The sequence below is a fragment of the Manacus vitellinus genome, unplaced genomic scaffold (genome assembly GCF_001715985.3).
Source record: "Manacus vitellinus isolate BGI_N305 unplaced genomic scaffold, ASM171598v3 scaffold_5_pilon, whole genome shotgun sequence".
NCBI classification, from domain to species: Eukaryota; Metazoa; Chordata; class Aves; order Passeriformes; family Pipridae; genus Manacus; species Manacus vitellinus.
In genome coordinates, this window is record NW_021940682.1 from 15,663,786 (window position 1) to 15,682,386 (window position 18,601).

General features: G+C 46.1%; 1 protein-coding gene across 1 annotated transcript; it reads left to right on the plus strand.

The window, feature by feature from the left end:
* Positions 1-296: 296 nt before the first annotated feature.
* On the plus strand, positions 297-18,047 carry CYTH4 (cytohesin 4). The gene is made up of 13 exons (XM_008931559.3): positions 297-411; positions 6,350-6,432; positions 8,651-8,748; positions 9,010-9,076; positions 11,381-11,499; positions 11,881-11,961; positions 12,609-12,721; positions 13,257-13,405; positions 15,032-15,143; positions 15,588-15,664; positions 15,942-16,013; positions 16,463-16,617; positions 16,945-18,047. Exons 1-13 carry the CDS (start codon positions 393-395, stop codon positions 17,015-17,017), a joined length of 1,218 nt encoding a protein of 405 aa, XP_008929807.1. The 5' UTR covers positions 297-392; the 3' UTR covers positions 17,018-18,047.
* Positions 18,048-18,601: the final 554 nt, after the last annotated feature.

Consider the following 18,601-nt stretch of genomic DNA (forward strand, 5'->3'; position numbering starts at 1 on the left):
TCAGACAAAAACCCAAAGTACTATCAGCCTCTCACAGTTCATTTCGGTCCCCTCAAAGAGAGATTCTCAAAAAAGCTGCTGGGATGGAAATGCATCTGTGCATTTGTATTTCAGAAGTGGCCAGTGAGCCCCTGTTAGGTCACAGAAGTATGCACATACAGTTTACTTCTCTGAGGCAAGCTCATGACATGTGATCAGAGGGACAAGGAGAGGAAGGGAGGAGTCACAGGGCAACCCGCCCCCCATAATTCTGCTGCGGTCTTGGTCACTGACTCGAAGTTGTTTCAGTTCTGTGAAGCATCTGAACAAGCAGAAGGCAAGGACAAACAAAACCCCACGTTTTCAACACATCTGAAACACATTTGTGTTGAAAATATATCTCACTCTTCAGGATGGACTTTTGTCCTTCTGGTAAGCCTTGACCATTGTGTATCTTTTTTTGGGTGAGGGCTGTGCACTCAGTTTGACAGAGTCGAGCACTCCACGAAATCCCAGCATCTAGAGTGGATACTGTGGCTGGTGGCTGGAGGGATGAGATGCTGGAAGATCCCTGGGGCTGCAGTAGATTGCTTGTCAGCCTTCAGGATTAGGCATGGGTTTCTTTTTACTTGCTCTCCTTTCACACTGGGAGAAAATTTCCCACTGATTCAAATGGCTTTGGTACTGAGAGTGTCTACTGCTGGGATCCCTTGGGCTGGTGATCCTGGACTGAGCTGGGAACTGACTCAGGGGCATCAAGGGTTTATATGACACTTAGGATGAACACTTGTAAGCTTTGGCTTCTCTTCATGAAACTCTGGCATGGCTTGCAAGCTCCAAAATGGTGTTTCCCTGCAGATCCCAGGAGCTGGTTTGCCTCTGGGGAGCCTCTCATGCAGTTGGGTATCTCAGTGCAACACTCTTGCAAGGCTTTTGGTACTGGGGTGTCTCTTGCTTATGTCCATGTTAAAGGTGAATAACTGTATTAGGATCCTACAAACTCCAAGTGACCTGCAGGTGGGCCTGCCTGGTCCTGAAATAATTTCAATGGGCAGATGTGGGTGGGGGGAGATAAGCCATACCTGAGGAACTGAGAGAGATCTTAGGTTTTATTTCCTTCTTTGGCAGGTGGTGGGAAAAGTGTTTGGGATTCAGCAGGGAAAGGCACACTTCCAGACTGAACATTTCTAGCCTCTGGCTGAGGAAGCTCTGAGCATGTGTCTGTGCAAAGCCAGCAGAGAGGGAGAGCTGAATAGCAATAGACTGAACGAGGGCCGGGAAGAAGAAGGATCACTTTGCAATGACCTTTCTCGATCTGATTCTGTCCTATCAGGCTTTTGTATATAGGTTATGGAGCAGAGAGTGAAAGCAAAAAGCAGTGCCCAGTTTCAATGACTGCTGTGCACATTTTAGCTTTGAGGTGTGTAGCCAAGGAAGGGGCACACTCAAACAACATACTTCCTTGTCAGGGAAATTTGTAGTACCTGTAGGAACTGAGCTCTTGCCAGCATCTGACTATGAATGTTGGTGAAGGTGGGTCTCTTCAGATCACCCAGCCCTCCCCACTGGAAAGCAACTGTGGTAAAAGATTCTGCAGGACAAACTGGACAGGAGGAGGGATAACTCATGTTTTACTATTTATTTTGGAGTGTGCCTCCCTCCTCACAGAAGGTCTGACACAGTCATTCATTCAAGTTATGTGTTATGAGTTAATTATATCTTGAAAGTTACACATTCAAGTAAGTATACTTTGAATAAAGTATACACACTGCAATAGCACAATGAGATCCTGTTCAGGGAGAATGCAGGTTTGCTCAGTTTTGGCTAGAGGCAGAGCCCAGAGGCAGGCAAGGCCTGGAGAGATGTGCTGGCTCTGACTGATGTTTTTGCTCAGTCCCATCCTGTCACTCCACAGCTGGGTGAGAAAGAGGGTTTGTTTGATGTTGAGCTCCCTTGAGAGCCCAGGCTGCTACCAGACAGAGTTTTCCAGGGAGCTTTAGGGTACTGAATGCATTTGAAATTGCTAAGTTGTGGCTTGATTGTCCTGAAGGTCAGATGTGCATGTACACCTTTTCCTGGGGTCACTCCTACCTTGAGGTGTGATGGTCCTGTTAGGTACATATCTGTGCGAGATGACCTATATCTGTGGGGAGGTTACTCTCCCTGCAGTGTATGTCCTCTTCCAGATTCCTTCAAAACCATCTCACGATTGTCAGGGTGAGGCCACAGAGCCATTATGCCCAATCCTTGAGCTGAGTGTGCGAAATATGGGAGAGCATATGGGTGCCATGGTATCCTGTGCTAGGATGTGTGGGGTAGGAGCCATAGTCAAAAGTGGCTAGAAGCTACCCTGATTGATGTAAGTTGTCATGTGGGATAAGGGGACAAGGAAGCAACATGAATTCTTCTTCACACCTTTTCCCCATAACTAAAATGTGCAAATTAAACCTGTTGGGATCTGTGTTGAATTTCTTCTGACACAAGCTGGAAGATAACTGTGTAGTGGCTGCAGGAAGGAGACAGATAGGGTTGGAGGGAACTGAGGAGCTGCAAGGCTTCCTGTCATCTGCCTGTTGCCAGCCTGTTACCTGGTTGTGGAGGTGGTGGTCTGTACTGCAGATGACACAACAGCCATATTGAAAAAGAAAAGGAATTTCAGGTGAAAATTTTCCACCAGACAGCCTTCTTCAGGCAGAAGGTGCCCATCAGGCTGCTCTGCTTGTGTGTTGCCATGGGTGGAGGTGCTCAAACCCTTTGGTGTCTACACTCAGAGCCCTACACTGCCTTGCAAATGGGCCTGATAAACCTCTGCTGTCATTCTGTGGGTGTGTAGCACATGGATGGTTTGCCACAGTGCTACAGATACAGTCATTCTTCGTAACCTTCCCCCACAGCTTCTGCAGTCCATTCTTCCAACTGTCCTGGATGGTCAACTTCCCACTTATTCTATGCTTCAAAAGCTGTCTTCCTATTCATATAATTTTGCTTGGGTTTGAAGCAAAACAGTGCCCATTGCCTATTCTGAAAATTGAAGAGAGAAGAACCACACACAAGCAAATGACATGCACATACATTTATCATCTGTTTAGTTACTGTCTGGATGGTTCTGCACAGCCCTTTGCAATGGGAAATGAGACCAGTAGACACAGTACTCCCTGCTGGCCACGTAAGTACCCAGATGTTTGGGTAACTCCAACCTGCCCTCCAGATGGGAAGGCTGGAGGCATAAGTCACCACAACTGGAATTGAAGTCTGTGTACTGTTTTGAGTGACAACACTGAAAATACAAGCCTGGACAGTTCATGAGAAATTGGCAGGTCTTTCTCTTAGGTTCTGCCCTAAGAGTGGGGAAACAACCTCAAGAGCAGGTGTAAGAACAACAGATGTAATGCTGATGCACTTTCCTTTCAACATTTGCTCTCTGAAAATAAATTTCAAGCAGCAACTTCATGTCCTCTCTGGAGAGGATGCCAGACATTCCTTTTTTTTTGGTGTCTGAACCGTGAAACTTCAGCATTGGTTTGGCTGGTAGTATCCTCCTGAAATGTGTGGGTGTTTTCATGGTGTGTTCTTCACCAGGGTGAAATTTCCCCCTGTGCAGAGAAGCCTGACCAGGGCTATGCTTCATCTGTGTCCTCACCTAGCTCTAGAGGGAAGTGTAACTTGGTGGTACTGAGGACTTTGACAAGGCTGAAGCTGTTCCTCAATCCCCTGGTGCAGGGCTGAACTGCCTCTGCCATTACAAGTGTCTAGAGTGAGCCAGGTGGTGCTTTACTCAGTGTCCTCCTGTTGGCTCAGCTTGTTCTCAATGTGGTGAGTGAAGGAAAGGCTCTCAGTAACTCACCTCCTGCTTGCCCTGATGCCTCTGCTGCCTTCACTGCCTTTCTGCGGATGGTTCCCCAAACAAGCCCTTTGTGTTCACTTCCCCTGACTGCAGTGTGGTCAATAACATTGATGAATGGCCTCAGAACACCCTGAGCAGAGCATCAGGCCGCCTGTTACGACAGAGGAATAACATGAATGCACTGACATCAGAATTATTTTCCAAGGCAATCAAGGACTTAAGCTATTCAGGAAACTTAGGAAACCTAACAAGGACCCTCTCTGCAGCTTAAAGTTGCCCTGAAAGTTTGATCCATCAATTTTTTTTAATACTATGTTAAACTTTCCTGCTTATTTACCCTTTTATTCCTTCCCCATGACTCATGCTTTTTCTCTCCCACCCTCCCCACACACAGTCCTTCCCACACTTTTCTCATTCTGACAAACTGGACAGGTGAATCATTTGGGAGTTGGGGTTTTCAGATGTTCAGGAGGAAGGGGGACTGCATTATTTACAATCTTGGTGGGGGTCATGTGGGTGAGATGGTGTCCTCTGGGAGCCTCATGCCTCTTTGAGATGCTTCAGGCTGCTTCAATAGACAAAGAACAACTGAAGCAAAGCAACCAGCCACACCACAGAGTTTGCTGATGAGGTGGGGGAAGGTGAGGTTCCTCAGGTATGTCGTGCTATGGTGCTTTTGTGGAAAGAAATACAGGGCAAAAGATCTTAGTGGTAATTTGTCAAGGATTCACCCCAGTGATTCCACAATTACAAGCCCCTGCAGGAGTGAGAGAGATAAAGCTGGGTAGACTGAGAGACTGGCCTCGTCTCCCGCAGATGCCAGAACAATGGGAGACATAAATTAAGCTGAAGCCCAGGCACTGCTCAGAGGCATAGGGCTGACATTCAAAGGGAAGTTAGCAACCTGCCTAATAAGTAGCTGAGCTGTTGCATGGGTTTTTTTGGTTGTGGTTTCTTTTTGTTTGTTTATTTTTTGTTTGCCTTCTTGGTTGCTTGCTTGGTGTTATGCTTGTTTACTTGGTTGTTTGTTTTCCTCTCACATACAGATTTGTCTGTTGCAAGGCTTCTGGATGCCACCAGTTTTCCTTCTATCTTGACTGGCTTCAGCAATCAGTCAGCTTCTTTCAGCTCTTCACAAGGGCTGCTTCCAGGACTGGGAGGGCACATGGGTCCATCCCACTCCTGGCTTCATGCTGGCTCTTTGTCCAGTGCTTTACTCCCACAGATTCAGCAGACTCTCCCCAGGGAATGCAATGCTTGAAACCAGCAGGAAGAGAGGCTGCAGCCTGAGAAGAGTAACAGGAACATACTTAGCTCATGAGGGAAAGATTAGGATTATGGAAGGGAGATCTCTCTGAGCTGTTGTGGCCATGACAGGAAAAAAGCATGTGGACTCCAAGATGATCGCCCTTGTCCCCTTTTCCTTCTGTCTGTCGTGGCTGCTTCCTTCCCCTTTTTTCCTCCAGTCATATTTATAACAGTTGTTTTGCATGTGAGATCCACACCAAGAGAATTTCCAATGCAACTGGTGCTACTTCCCCTTTTTCCAGGAAGACAGGAGGCCCAGGGGATTATGGCTCATGAAACAGTGAAGCAGGACATCCAGTGACTTGACATAGCTTCCTGGGAAAGCTTTGTCTTGCAGTATTTAGGTGCAGCAAGGGCCCTGTCTGCCACTTCAGGAGTGACCTTCAGTGCTCTCAGCCTTTTGTGAGTGCCTTTTTTTTTTCCTGGGGCCTTGTCATCTGCTTTGCCTCCTCTCTATGGCTGCAGCCTTCTCCTTGCTGAAGAGACTACGTTTCACCTGGATTATATTTAGCAACAATGCTGTCTCCCCAATTGTTCTGGGTGTTTTATGAATCATGTTGTGGTTGCCTTGGCTCTACTGCTATCTGTTCAACTTCCTGTACATTAGAAGAAAGCCTACTCATATTTCTGTGTTGTCTGCGGTCCACAGAACAACAGCCTTCCAAAGACATTCCTTCTTCAGCAAGGCTTTCATCCCCCCAGATCCTGCCTTCAGATTTGAAAAACCTTGATTCTCTCTCTTAAGTCACTTCTGACCCCCCACTAGCTGTGGGGGATCAATCCATGAAGCCAGTGGCTCTTCATGGGAGGTTTGGATGTAGGTGAAGTGTTTAGGTCACAGATTTTCAGTACATAAAGATGACTGACATGAAAACCACCAGAGAGCATTTGGTGAGACCTCCTCATTGTGCTCACAGCAAGCAGAATTGCTTGAGTGGGCGAGTGGGTTGCTGCAGGTTTAGATAAGAGGGCTACCAACACGTCTGACTGTAAGGAGGGGTGTATGGGTCTGTGCTGCTTGCTCTGGACTGAGAACCATTTGCAGGCCAAAGGTGAGGTGCAGTGGCTGCAACAGCAGGGAGTATAGATGCTGAAACACAGAAGTCAGAGTTGCTATGACATGACCCTAGGAGAGGGTACCTACTGGGAGGTCGAGGCAGCTTTTTCTGTGATATGTTGGCCCTGGTACTATTGTCATGGGCATCTTTATTCTTCCAGAGTCAACTGATTTGAGCGAGGCTGAAGAGACTGAAATAGAGACAATCAGGCAGCACAAACAGGGGCTTTTGGAGGACATAAAGGTAAGGACCATCCTGTTTCTCTTGCCTGCCTAGCTTTCTAAAATCTGTCTTCACCAAGGAGCACCTTTGCATAACAGTCCAGGCCATGCAGAAGTGCTCTGGCACTGGAGACATTTTCTCTGTCATGATCCAACTTGAATTCTCAACTTCAGGCTACCCTGGCCTATTTGCCACCTGTGTACGTCCAACTCTCTGCTGCAGGAATCATCAGCTGCCCTAATGGGATATTTGAGAAAGGCCGGTCAAATTATGAGCAGGGATGAGCTGGGATTGCATATTTAGGATTAAGGTAACGAGTATGACTTCATTGTCATACTGGCAGGCACCTGGCTCAGCATTTATGATTATTTTTAATTACCGATTACCTGCAGCATCATTCTGTGTTTATCAAACTTTTGTTTTGTTTGTGGACCTCTAACAAGTCCTTCATGCAGGATCCCGTCTCTTCGAAGAGGTGTATTGGCAGGACCTTCCACACAAGTTTCTGTGGTTGAACTTGCTTTTCTTCTTTTCTTTTAACAGACCCAAACATTTCTACACTGACTCCTAAAAGTGTCTGAAAGTAACAGATTCAAAATCAGTCAGACTGCATCACAGTCATGCGTGGTGCTGTACACTTTCTATTCTGTTCTGCCTCCATCACCGTGGAATATGATTTCCCATTAGAGAGAACTTATTACACTGAATCATTGGACTTGGACTGATTTCCCAACAATATGAAGATGTCCAGATGTCTGGGAAATAGGTGCAATATTTCCTGGCATAAAGGATTAAGGCAAACTACAGACTCCCTCTTTCTGCTGCAAATCAGAATAGTGTCTTGTCTCCTCTTGCAAAACAGATGATGAATGTATGTGCATGTCATTTGCTTGTGTGTGGTTCTTCTCTCTTCAATTTTCAGAATAGGCAATGGGCACTGTAAGAGGAGTACTACATTTTTTTGCCCACTGTGGACAGAGAAATGTTGCTAGACTGCACAAACTCATATTTTATCTCCTAAATCCATTAAGCAATGCATTGTCCAATGGAACAGAATGAGTTTAGGTGAAAAGACTACCTTAGAATGAGAGACATTTTCCCCAGGGGATCTTTTCAGAAAGTGTCTAGCAATACCCTTAAACACAAACACTTGGGGGAATGTCTGGGGCAGGGGAGAGGGAGGAGAGGAAAGGATGGGTCTTTAGTTGCCAGTAACACTGCCAAAAACTAGCAGTGAGTAGAGTAACAAAATTGATAATAATTTGAAATTTGGGAGCTAAGATCATTGTTTTGTCACATTTTTGCAATACCTAAAGCTTAGTAAGGAACACTCAGAGCCATGGAGACTAATGAAGCACAGTAGAAGGTGACCAGAGCAAAACTAAAGCTCTTTTAAATTATGGGATATTGCAGAAATTCAGTTTCTCTGTCTGGTTAAATGCTTCATCCACATCCTCATTCCTTGATGAGAAAGGATCTTCCCCTGCTTATTGTGGTTTGCCTGTGGAAGAATTTGGGTGATTCCTGGAAGAGATCTGTGATGTAATTTGGCTCTGAGGAGGACCATAACTGAAGAATGGAAACAAGCAGATATAGATTTCCTTAGTAAAGCAGAACATCCAGCCAAGGCGGCCATGGTCTGTCAGCGGCCTAAAGGAAAGTGAATTCCACAATTGATTTTTTTTTAAAATTTGCAATACTCTTTTTTTACTCCTTCTTTCTTCTTTCTCCCCCTAAAGACAGGTATCTGCTCAATGATATTTGAATGATAGGTATGTTAAAAACTGTGTTTCATAGTATTGCCACTTCAGGTTCATATTGACCTCATAGTTACTGACTCCACTTCCCCTTTCCTGGATGCGTAGCAGGGCTATGCAAAGTAAAAGCTCAAAGGAAAAGGGCACAATGGAAGGATTCTTGCATCTGACATTGTTTGAGGAACTGAAATCAACACTGGGGCGAGTTCTCTGACACTCGCCACGCTGGCTAATCTTGATTTTTCCAGCCTTGATTGACAACAGACATGAGAACATTCCTCTGCCCCTCTCTCCAATTGTTTTCATATGGAATCCAGCAGGGTCACCCCAGAGCAGTCCCCATTTCGTAGACATCCTTGGCTGGTCATGACCATCTGGCCTGTCCTTTTCCTATGTTTGAGGGAAGTAGTAAAACGTGCTCTGTATGTATGTCTGCTGTTTTTCCCTCCATTGCCTTCATCCTCCTGATGTTTCTTTTGCAGAAGCTGAAGGAGGAGATTGCTGAAGTGTTTGCAGAGATTGAACGTTTCCAAAATGCAGAGAGGCAGGAGGCAGACAATAATCCTAGAGAACAGACCAGGCAAGTGTAATAAGTATGCCTTTTTTTACAAAGTCTCTCTTTTGAGGTTGAAAAAACAAAATGGGATTTGGATCACAACAAGGACAGGGAAATTAGACCAGGAATACCCTGCTCTCCTCTTAGATTTCTCTTTATTTCTGGATAGTCGGACACCTGTCCTTAAGATATCTAAGTTACCTAACTTATTACTAAGTTACTTGTGAGTTAAATGACATGTTCCTTTATTCTGTTTGATTTTCCTTCTTTTTTATGTGTTTGCAGCAAACTATCACAGAGGGATAAAATTCTGTCCCTGGGCTGGAAGAAATTCAACATGGATCCTGCAAAGGTAGGATTTGTTCATACCACCTATGAGGATAAAGAAAGCTTGGAGGAAGATATTCTGTTGGCTGTTGGCCCACTTGCAGCCACCTATGTCAAAGGAACTATGGCGTGGGACTGTGTTTCCTAACTCACTAAGGCTCCAGTTAGTAACACTCTCCATTCTATTCCTGAATAAGATCTTTTATATGATCAAGCTGTGTTGTCTCCCTCCATCACATGCTTATAGGTCATCCCATACTATTCAACCCAAACCTAAGAGAAGTAAGGGGAGGATGGTTTAACACTGCCAATATGTCAGGGGAGCCAAATTTCCTTTAGCACAGCTCTTCTTGACTGCAAGGCTGAGTTTGCTATAATGTGATAGACGAGGATGAACTAAGAAGAAGGGGAGAAATTTTGAGAACGAGTCAGGTTCCTTGGCTCATTCGTAACAGAAGAGGACAAGATGCCTCTGACATTTTGAAAACAGTTTTGGTTTTGGTAGTATTGGTTGAATTGTGGAGTAAATACAGCTTTTCTACTTTCTGGGACTCTGACCAGTGGTGTCAATTGCCTTCAGCCCTCTGCAGAAAGCTCTAAAAACATTAGGTAGACAAGATGCGAGAAAGACAGTTCTCTCTTCCTTCCTCCTCACTGGTGGGCCACTTTTTTGAGCTCTGTAAGGAAAACCACAAGCTGCGATCGAATGATAGCTCATCACCAGCTAACTACCACAGCTAACATCTTGAGTGGCTGCTGCTCAGCATGACAGCTTCTCATGCCTCCTTCTGTGCCCTGCTGAGACTGTCAAGATGCCTTCCCCAGCATCCACACCACAGCTGGAGTGCTTGCCAGTCCCCTGGACATCCCTCTGCCAGTGGGAGCTGCCTCAGAGCAGTGATATCAGTACTTATAGCCTGCATGAGAGGAGGTTTTATTTTGCCTTTCAATCTGACCTTGGTTTGAAACCCCAGAGGCAACTCTCTGTGGCACTGTGCCATTCTGTGCAGAAATACCCGAACTAGTTCTAACCTCAAACCAGTTTAGCTTTATTAGTTTAATGCTGATCAACCTGGTCAAAATGTTGTATACGCTGTGCCTGTATTATGCAGATCTCTGATTATTGCCTCCTTTTTGCTACATGCAATAAACAGAGAGGTGCTGCAATGGAAGGAAATTTCTTTACCCCTCCTTTCAAAGGTTACACTCCATCCATGCAATGCTGATACTTTAAACGAGTTCCTATTTTCAAGATCCCATGGGAGTTCCTGAGGATAGAGGAGATAAGCATTAGGAATCTGGCCAAACAAAACCTTTGGGGAGAAACAGTTTCTTCTGGAAAATGGGGCCCCATCATCACTGCAATGCTTTGCAAAATTAAATTGGTCTTACCAAAATTCCATCTGGGGAAAGAGAAAGGAAAATAGCATGGAAAAAAAAAATCTCACAAACATTTCAATTTCTCTTTTGAAACTGCTTTTTCTTTGGGGCATTTTAGATATAGTTTCTTATATTTTACAGGGGAAAGTGAAATGATTCCATTGAAATAGAACATTTTGATGGATCTAAAATAATTTTCATTCTTTTATTGTATTTTGTGAGGAGAATTGCTATGTGGTCTGGAGAACTGCAGTGTTGTTAGATATTGTCAAGAATCCTTTGAACAAAACCTCAGCTTTCTTTGGCTTTGAAAATCATGAAATTCTCTCTTAATATTGGATATTGACTCTTTGCACAACCCAACTCAGACACTCTGTATTCCTTAAAAAGCATATTCCATCCTTACTGGCTAGGAGGGATGGAACTGAAAAGATTGCAGTCTTCTCTGTTCTGTTGGATGGAAGAAAAATTAAGAAAAAATTATTTTGAGTTGTCTCAAGCCTTTATTTTTGCCTGAGTACATTTTTTTTCATTATGTCTTCTTTTAAACAAAGAGTGTTTCCTTTAAGTTAATTTAGGGAAAAAAAAAGACATTTAGGAACAGAACACTAAGATATTTTGATTGAAAATATTAAAATGAATTATTTTCACTTTGCCTTTTTGACTTTTAAACTACATTGCCCTTTTTTGTTTGTTTGAGTTTCCATCAGAGTAAAACATTTAGCCAGATCTAGGGATGAAATGAAAATGGGACTGACCACCCATAGTGGATGAAGAGGGATGGAATAAAGATGAGAACATGGCTGTGATCTCCCATAAAGGGGCTGGGGAGTAACAGAGGAGGAAAGTTCATCAAAGCTAAGGAAGGCTGATATCAATGTGTTGGAGTCCTACTTTCTCATCACACCACAAAGCTGTCTTACTTCACTGTCTTGCTTCTCCTTCCCAGGGGATCCAGTACCTGACTGAGCACCAGGTATTATCCTCAGACCCGCAGGAGATCGCCAAATTCCTCCACAAGGGTGAAGGTCTGAACAAGACAGCCATTGGGGATTACCTGGGTGGGAGGTGAGCAGCCCAGGCAGGATGAGGAGACCCTTTGGAGGCCCTGTCCTGCCTGGCCCCTCTTAACTACCATTTTGGATGACCTGTGGCAGACCTCAGCCACGTGCCAAGACTGAACGTACCTCCAACCACAGTGGGCTGAGTGGGCAGTACACCCCTGGGAGGGTCTTTGGAGGGTGACTAAGGCTGGCTATATGGGCTACTTTTCCTGCTGCCTGTAGTGGGGTCAGTGTTCCAAGACAAGAACACATATATCAGCTGCTTCTTGGTCAAAGGGGAAGTGGAGGCTGGGATGGAGCCAGGGGCTTGTTGTCACACCAAGGGGCATCCAAACTGGGCAGGATGAGAGCTCTCTTCTGACCTTTTCCCTCCATCCTCTCCCAGGGACCCCACAAACATTCAGATCCTCCAAGCCTTTGTGGCATGTCACCAGTTTGCCCACTTAAACCTGGTGCAGGCACTGAGGTAAGTGATGGTGACAGATGCAGGGTATGGTGTTGGAGCCTGCTCAGCCACTGGGTCTTAGGGCCCAGAAAGGTCAGGAAACCTTACTGGTCTGAAATGGGAACTTCCCAAGACCCCGCTGCATGTGGTGGCTCCAAGGCTGTTGCTCTGTGAGTTGTCAACAGCTTCTCCAGGGGGAACACTTTTGTGGCCCCTTGACTGAACTGACCATTTGCAGAAAAGTGGATCCCTGTGGCTTCAATGCCTGGGGGGATGGGAAAAGTTTTTTTTGCAGCAGGAATCATGTCTGTCCACGGTGCTTGTTATGTCAATGACAAAGTGACTCAGGGCCTCTTGTTTTCTTATAGGCCACATCCTGGCAGGACTCTTTCTCTTGAAGTCTCTGCTGCCTTGCAGGACACTCATTAAGAAGCAGAGCCATGATTTCCAGGATGTTTAGTTCTTCTTCCTGCTTTTAGGGTGTTTGAGACTGATGAACCCAGGCAGTTTGTAGAGAGAGGAGCAGAGCTTCTGCTTCATGCACTGTGTTGTCTCCCCGGTGTGATGGGATGGCTTCTTTTATTTTCATGGTATCACATGGGTTGAGGGAAGGATAAATGTTTCTTGCACCCAATCTGACTAACTATCTGGCATGCTGCTCCTGATAGACAGTTCCTATGGAGCTTCCGGCTGCCTGGGGAAGCACAGAAGATTGACCGGATGATGGAGGCCTTTGCCAACTGGTACTGCAAGTGTAACCCAGGAGTATTTCAGTCCACAGGTAGTTATGGGGAGAAGGCCTATAAAGCTGAACTACACTTTGCTAGAGAGAGTAGCCTGACTTTTCCGTTCACAAAGCACAGAGGGCACCACTTGGAAGTGTGTTTCCCCTGAAGCTGAAGGAGGCAACCCAGTTCCTGTGAAGCTGAATATTTTTGGTCCCCCTTCTCCCACTGTGCTACAGTCCATCCCAATGGGCAGTAGACTGGAGAAGTGGTCCCAGCCTCACATGAGATATACTGCATTGCAGCAAGGATAGCACTGACAGATGTAGGTCCATAGAAACTTTCCTGCTGGCAGAGCCATTATTGGACCAGATCTGCCCAATTTGCCCCATTATCCTGAGGGAATGGAATCACTCCAATCCAACTCTGTCCCTCTTTCTCCTAGCAGAGGGGACATCTCCCTTCTTCTCCTACAACTGAGAGAATGACACTGTTCTTCAGTGACTAGAAACCAAGCCACCTGCTAGGGTGCGGATTGTTCTGCTGTCTAAAACAAGTAGCACCCATCCTGGTTTTCTTTCTCATTGATAGATACCTGTTACATACTCTCCTTCTCTATCATCATGCTTAACACCAGCCTGCACAACCCCAATGTGAAAGACAAACCCCACTTTGAAAGGTTTGTATCCATCAACAGAGGCATTGACAATGGAGGGGACCTGCCAGAAGAGCTCTTAAAGGTAAGAAGACTTCCAATTTTATCATGAAAAATCACCTCTTCTCTCTGCTCAGAGCCCACTGAGAAGCAAAGGTCTGCAGGTCTCAGTGTGATACAGGCTTGCTGATCTTCTGCCATACAAGGAGAAGGTCCTCATGGGGAAAGAAGGCAGTATGTATAAAAGCGAATCTGGAAAATGTGGGAACTGCTTTGGAGAGAAGCTTCACACATTCTTGTTGGTGAGGACATGGAGCAAGAGAGACAGGGCTGGAGACATTCAGGGAATAGCTGTATCAGTTTAAGAAAGTTTGTGCTTTTAAGTCTGTACGTGTAAGAGAGGAACAGATACTGCTGTGTGTCATGTAGGTGTGAGGCCATGTGAATGGGGTACCCACCTCTCTGGGAGGTAGCTGGGCACCTCACTCATCCAGCTTTGAAATTCCTAGCCCCCAAGGGGGCTATCTATTTCTTGTGTGTCTCTGGGTATAAGAATCAATGTCACTGTGGCCAAGATTATGAATTCCTTTCCCTTTTTCATACCTAAATGCCTCAGTTGACTCCAATGTTTGCATCAGTCAGGACACCAGTGCCTGACTTCTCTTACATCAGGATATATCTTTGAATGAGTAGAACCAACAAGCCCCAATGAGTGTCAGGGTCTCTTCCAGCATCTAGAAAGCTCTCATCAGGTCCATGGTGTTTCTTATCCCAGGGGATGAAGATGCAGAGACAAGGGATGCATCCATTAGCAAAGCTGGAGCTTCCATTTTCTCAAAAGCTCAGCAACTATGGAACCTGCCCTATGAGGCAAGGTAGAAGTGGGCAGCCTGCCTACGTGTGTCTGGCTTCACCAACCAGCCTGGGCACAATAACTTCTGTCTTGTGTCAAAAAGGCTGCCTACACCCCAAATGTGGGTTTGCTGAGCAGCATCCCTTCAGGGTAAAGGCTTTAGATTTTACTCCAGGTGTCATTTCTGTCAGACAATTTGAGGGAAGATGCAGAAACCTGTAGTTTCTTTTTTTTTTCTTGGCTCGGGATTTGTGTTAAAAATGACTGGAAATCCAATGATGTTAGCAACATGTCAGTATACCTTGAAAGCTAATAACCTGCCTCCCTGTCACTCTGCTGTTATGAATGTCGCCCTTTGTGTCCCTCAGTGCCAAAGCCTCGGTTCTATGAAATGTGCTTCCTTGTGGCCATGTAGCTGTATATGCTGGTCTCTACAGCTTATCGACAGTGTTTGGCCCCACCAACCTAGGGTCTAAATGGGGCTGCAGTTTCTGCCATGTTGAGTCCCCATCCTAGTGCCTTAACACTACCCAAAGCAGCACTTGTGTTATGCTGGGTTTGGTCACAGCAGCCTGTCTTGCTATGGGTGCACCATTTTGTGTCTGTGACTTTCTAAATTGAGACTATGACACGAGGTGCAGAAAAGAGCTAGTGGTCTCTCTTGAAACCCTGTGATGTGTAGACTGAGGGCTGTTGTACCCCCAGTGCTCACTGCCTGCTCCCCTGCACTTTGCCTGCCTGCCCTTGTAGAAATAGAGTGATGGTCCAGATGGACCTAGGATAGTTGTGTACAAGCTTTGTCAGAAATAAATCTTTCACTGTCTTTCTCTCTCTCTCTCCATTAATGCTTTGGGGCAGAATCTGTTTGAGAGCATAAAGAATGAACCGTTCTCCATACCAGAGGATGATGGCAACGACCTCACCCATACTTTCTTCAACCCTAACCGTGAGGGCTGGCTGCTGAAATTAGGTAAGGGGGGAGGACTCCCCTAGCTTCACTGACTTTCCCACTTGCCTGCCTCCAACCACAGATCTCCCCCTGCAACCCACCATCATCTCTGCTGTCCTTCGGTCCTGTCTGCTGTGGTGGGCTGAGGCTGACACCTGCTGTTGAAACCAGCTGCTGCTCCCTCCTCCCAGCTATTGCAGGCTCTGTCTTCTCAAAAAGGGACTTGAGAAGATATTCCTCCCCTGTTCCCATTCACAGCACCATCAGAGCAAAATTGGCTCCCTGTATGTGCATGTCCACCACACTGCATCACATCAGTGGTTAGCACCATGGTGTCTCCTTGGAGCTCACCCACAGGGAGATCTGGGAGTGTATGTCTGTGTGTGCAGGTCTGGAGCTTGGGGGTGGCAGGGGGAAGGACAGAAAAATGTGTGACTAATGGCTTTTGCATCTCGTTGCCTTTAGGAGGACGTGTAAAAACCTGGAAACGCCGCTGGTTCATTCTGACAGATAACTGCCTGTACTACTTTGAATATACCACGGTAAAGGCTTAACTCATGGTTGGGAAAGTGTCCTGGGTGGTTATGAGCCTCTGAGGGGCCAGGGAGGAGCAGAGGATGGGGGACAGTTCTTCCCTTCTACCCTGTGCTCCCAGACTGAACTCGGTGCTGTTTGCTCACCTGTGGTCTTGTCTCCCCAGGCATACACTGCCCCTGTCACCTTCACAAAGACACATGTCTGGGAAATCAGAGAGGCTCTAAATAGTGGCATAGATTTGGGGAGCATCTTGGGTATTAATTCATGTTTCCTTGCCTTCAGGACAAAGAGCCTCTGGGCATTATCCCCTTGGAGAACCTATCAGTCCGGAAGGTGGATGATCCCAAAAAGCCAGTAAGTCTCCACTGGTTGGTACTCTGCCAACACAGGCTGTCAGATGGTCAGAGGGAAGAGAAGATGCATACAACCATGCTTGTCAGATGGAAGGTGCCATTCCAAACTGCCTTGTGCCCCCATCTAAACATAACTGTATTTTTAATTTATATTTCTGGTGTGAAGAGACAGCTGTCCTTTGGCTGACTGTATTGTATGTTTCACATGTGTATATGCGTGTAGGTGGGCAGAGATGAGTGTACACATCTGAATTCCTAGTTATTTTGCACCAGGAGATGTGGGTTCAATTCTTGGGGTGGGGAAGGAAAGGGTCTGTTACATTTCAGAGACAGAATGCTCTCCTCCCTTTTGGAATCTCTTTGAGCCTGTCACTCATGGTTGGAGGCAGCATAGCCTCCTTGGTCCACCGTGTCTTCCCCTACGGCTCCATTTTGTTTCCTTCCTGACAGAACTGCTTTGAACTCTACAATCCCAACTGCAAAGGGCAGAAGATCAAAGCCTGCAAAACAGATGGGGATGGGAAGGTGGTTGAAGGCAAGCATCAGTCCTACAAGATCTCAGCAGCCACACCAGCAGAACGTGATGAGTGGATTGAGGCAATACGGTGAGGAGAGCAGAACTAGAGGCCTGAGCTTGCCTTTGTTCAGCCCCAGGGGCAGATGATCACACAGATTATTTGGCTATGAAAGCTTCAAAAGAGGGGTGAACAGAAATGTTTGTAGTCCAGCACTGTGGTACCTCTTGACTTTATAGAGTTTCAAGGTCCTTTCTGGAGAATCTCTAGCCACAGCTAAATTCTCTGCTGTGAGTCTGGAGATCTCCAGTCCTACACTTTGGCAAGTGGTGTCTCTGTGCAAGTTCATTTGGGTTATCTGTGCTGCTCTCCATCATTAAATCTCTTACTTTTGCTCCCATTTCCTCTTATTTCCAGAACCAGCATCACACAGGATCCTTTCTATGATCTGGTCTCTGCCCGTAAGAAAAAGATTGCCAGCAAAAACTGAACCCTGACCTGGTCACTAGCCTCAGGAAAGCATAGGTTGGTGGACAGCTTCCCTCTCTTGCTGGGCTATTCCGGTGAAGAAATTTGGGAGCGTTGGTTCCCTCTGCCTCCCACTTGGCAAGAAGATAAATGACAGGACAGCTTGCCAGGTTTGCTTCTTCCCTTTCCAAACTGAAGGCAGTGGTGCAGAGTGCAATCCACTGAGGACTGTCAGAACTGTGGGCACGGAGTTACGCATGTCCGAACACAAAGGCTCAACAGCAACTGACCTTTGGGTTCTCCCATACATCCCCAGACATGTAGGACAGGATCTGAGAGGAGACAAGAATGTCTGCAGAATGTCTCTGGCCCCTCCCACAATGAAACAAGGCCAGACTATTTTTCTGTGAGGATCCATGTAGATGTTCTTGGAGCAGCTGAGCATAGTCCAGTCGGTTGCAGAGCAGAAAGGCCCCAGTGGTTTCTCTTCCACAAACAGACATGTAGTGTTTGTGGGGTGGAGGCCACTACTATTTAGGACTCACTGTGAAACCAGAGGCCAAGGTAAGATAAAAAACCCTCAGCTCAGAAGAAATCCCTCTCTCCCTCTTCCCATAGCTGTGAGGGCTATAATCCTGGGAAGTCCCTGCTCTGTAACTGAGTCATAGGTTTTAAAAAGTTAGAGGTGTTGGATCCCTATCCAACATAAGGGATAACTGAGCGTAGACAGGCGGTGGGACCAAGGAAGCAGCTCTGGGTCTTTTGTTTCTCTGTTTTGAGCCTTGGGGATGACCACAGGTTTCCCTAGGGAAGAAACCCAAACACTAGCTCTCCTGATTGATGGCTCCCCAACAAAGGTTGATTCCTTGTACCAGCCCAGAGGCCTGGTATATGAAAGGCTTTCAGCCAGATGGCATGAAAAACTGAAGGTGCATACACCTCCCCCACACTAGCACGCTCACACAGGGGCATTCCCATCTTCACACATTGGTGTCGTCTGATGTCTCGGTGTTTTTGTCTCTTGTGTAAAAAAAGAAATAAAAGTGCTTGAAACAAGCCCAAAACTCAGGGTACACGATCGTTTTCGTGATAAAGGCAGAGAACGCAAGATAAAGAGTGTCATGTTCCTGTGCCCAGCAAAGCAGCCTGAGCACCACCGCAGTCTCTTGGCTTTTTCCTTCCTGCAGGGGGCTGTATCTACCAGGAAATCTGCAGCAGGGCCGGCACAGCCCGATTATTCATTCCGGTTATTTTTGCCCAAGCCACAGGAATGTTGAATTAATTTCAAGAGTCAGGGAGCGTATCTCAGAGTTGCAGCACGCGCTCACCCTGGAGAAGAAACGTGAAGGTTTTCTTCTGCTCGCGCCTGCAAATGTCTCCTGCATAGAATCTCTTTGTTAGTGATGTGATACGGAGTGAGTTTGCTGCCCACTGCTCTAGAGCACATGTGTTTATACACACACACGTTCACTCCTGCTTTGGATTCAATGAGAGGAGGCAGGCTTCTGTCCAGACATTGAGGAGAAGTCAGAATATGACCTCTTATCTTGTCAACATCTCCAGTATATGTAAGTGAAATATAAATATGCATTTGATTGGTGAGAGA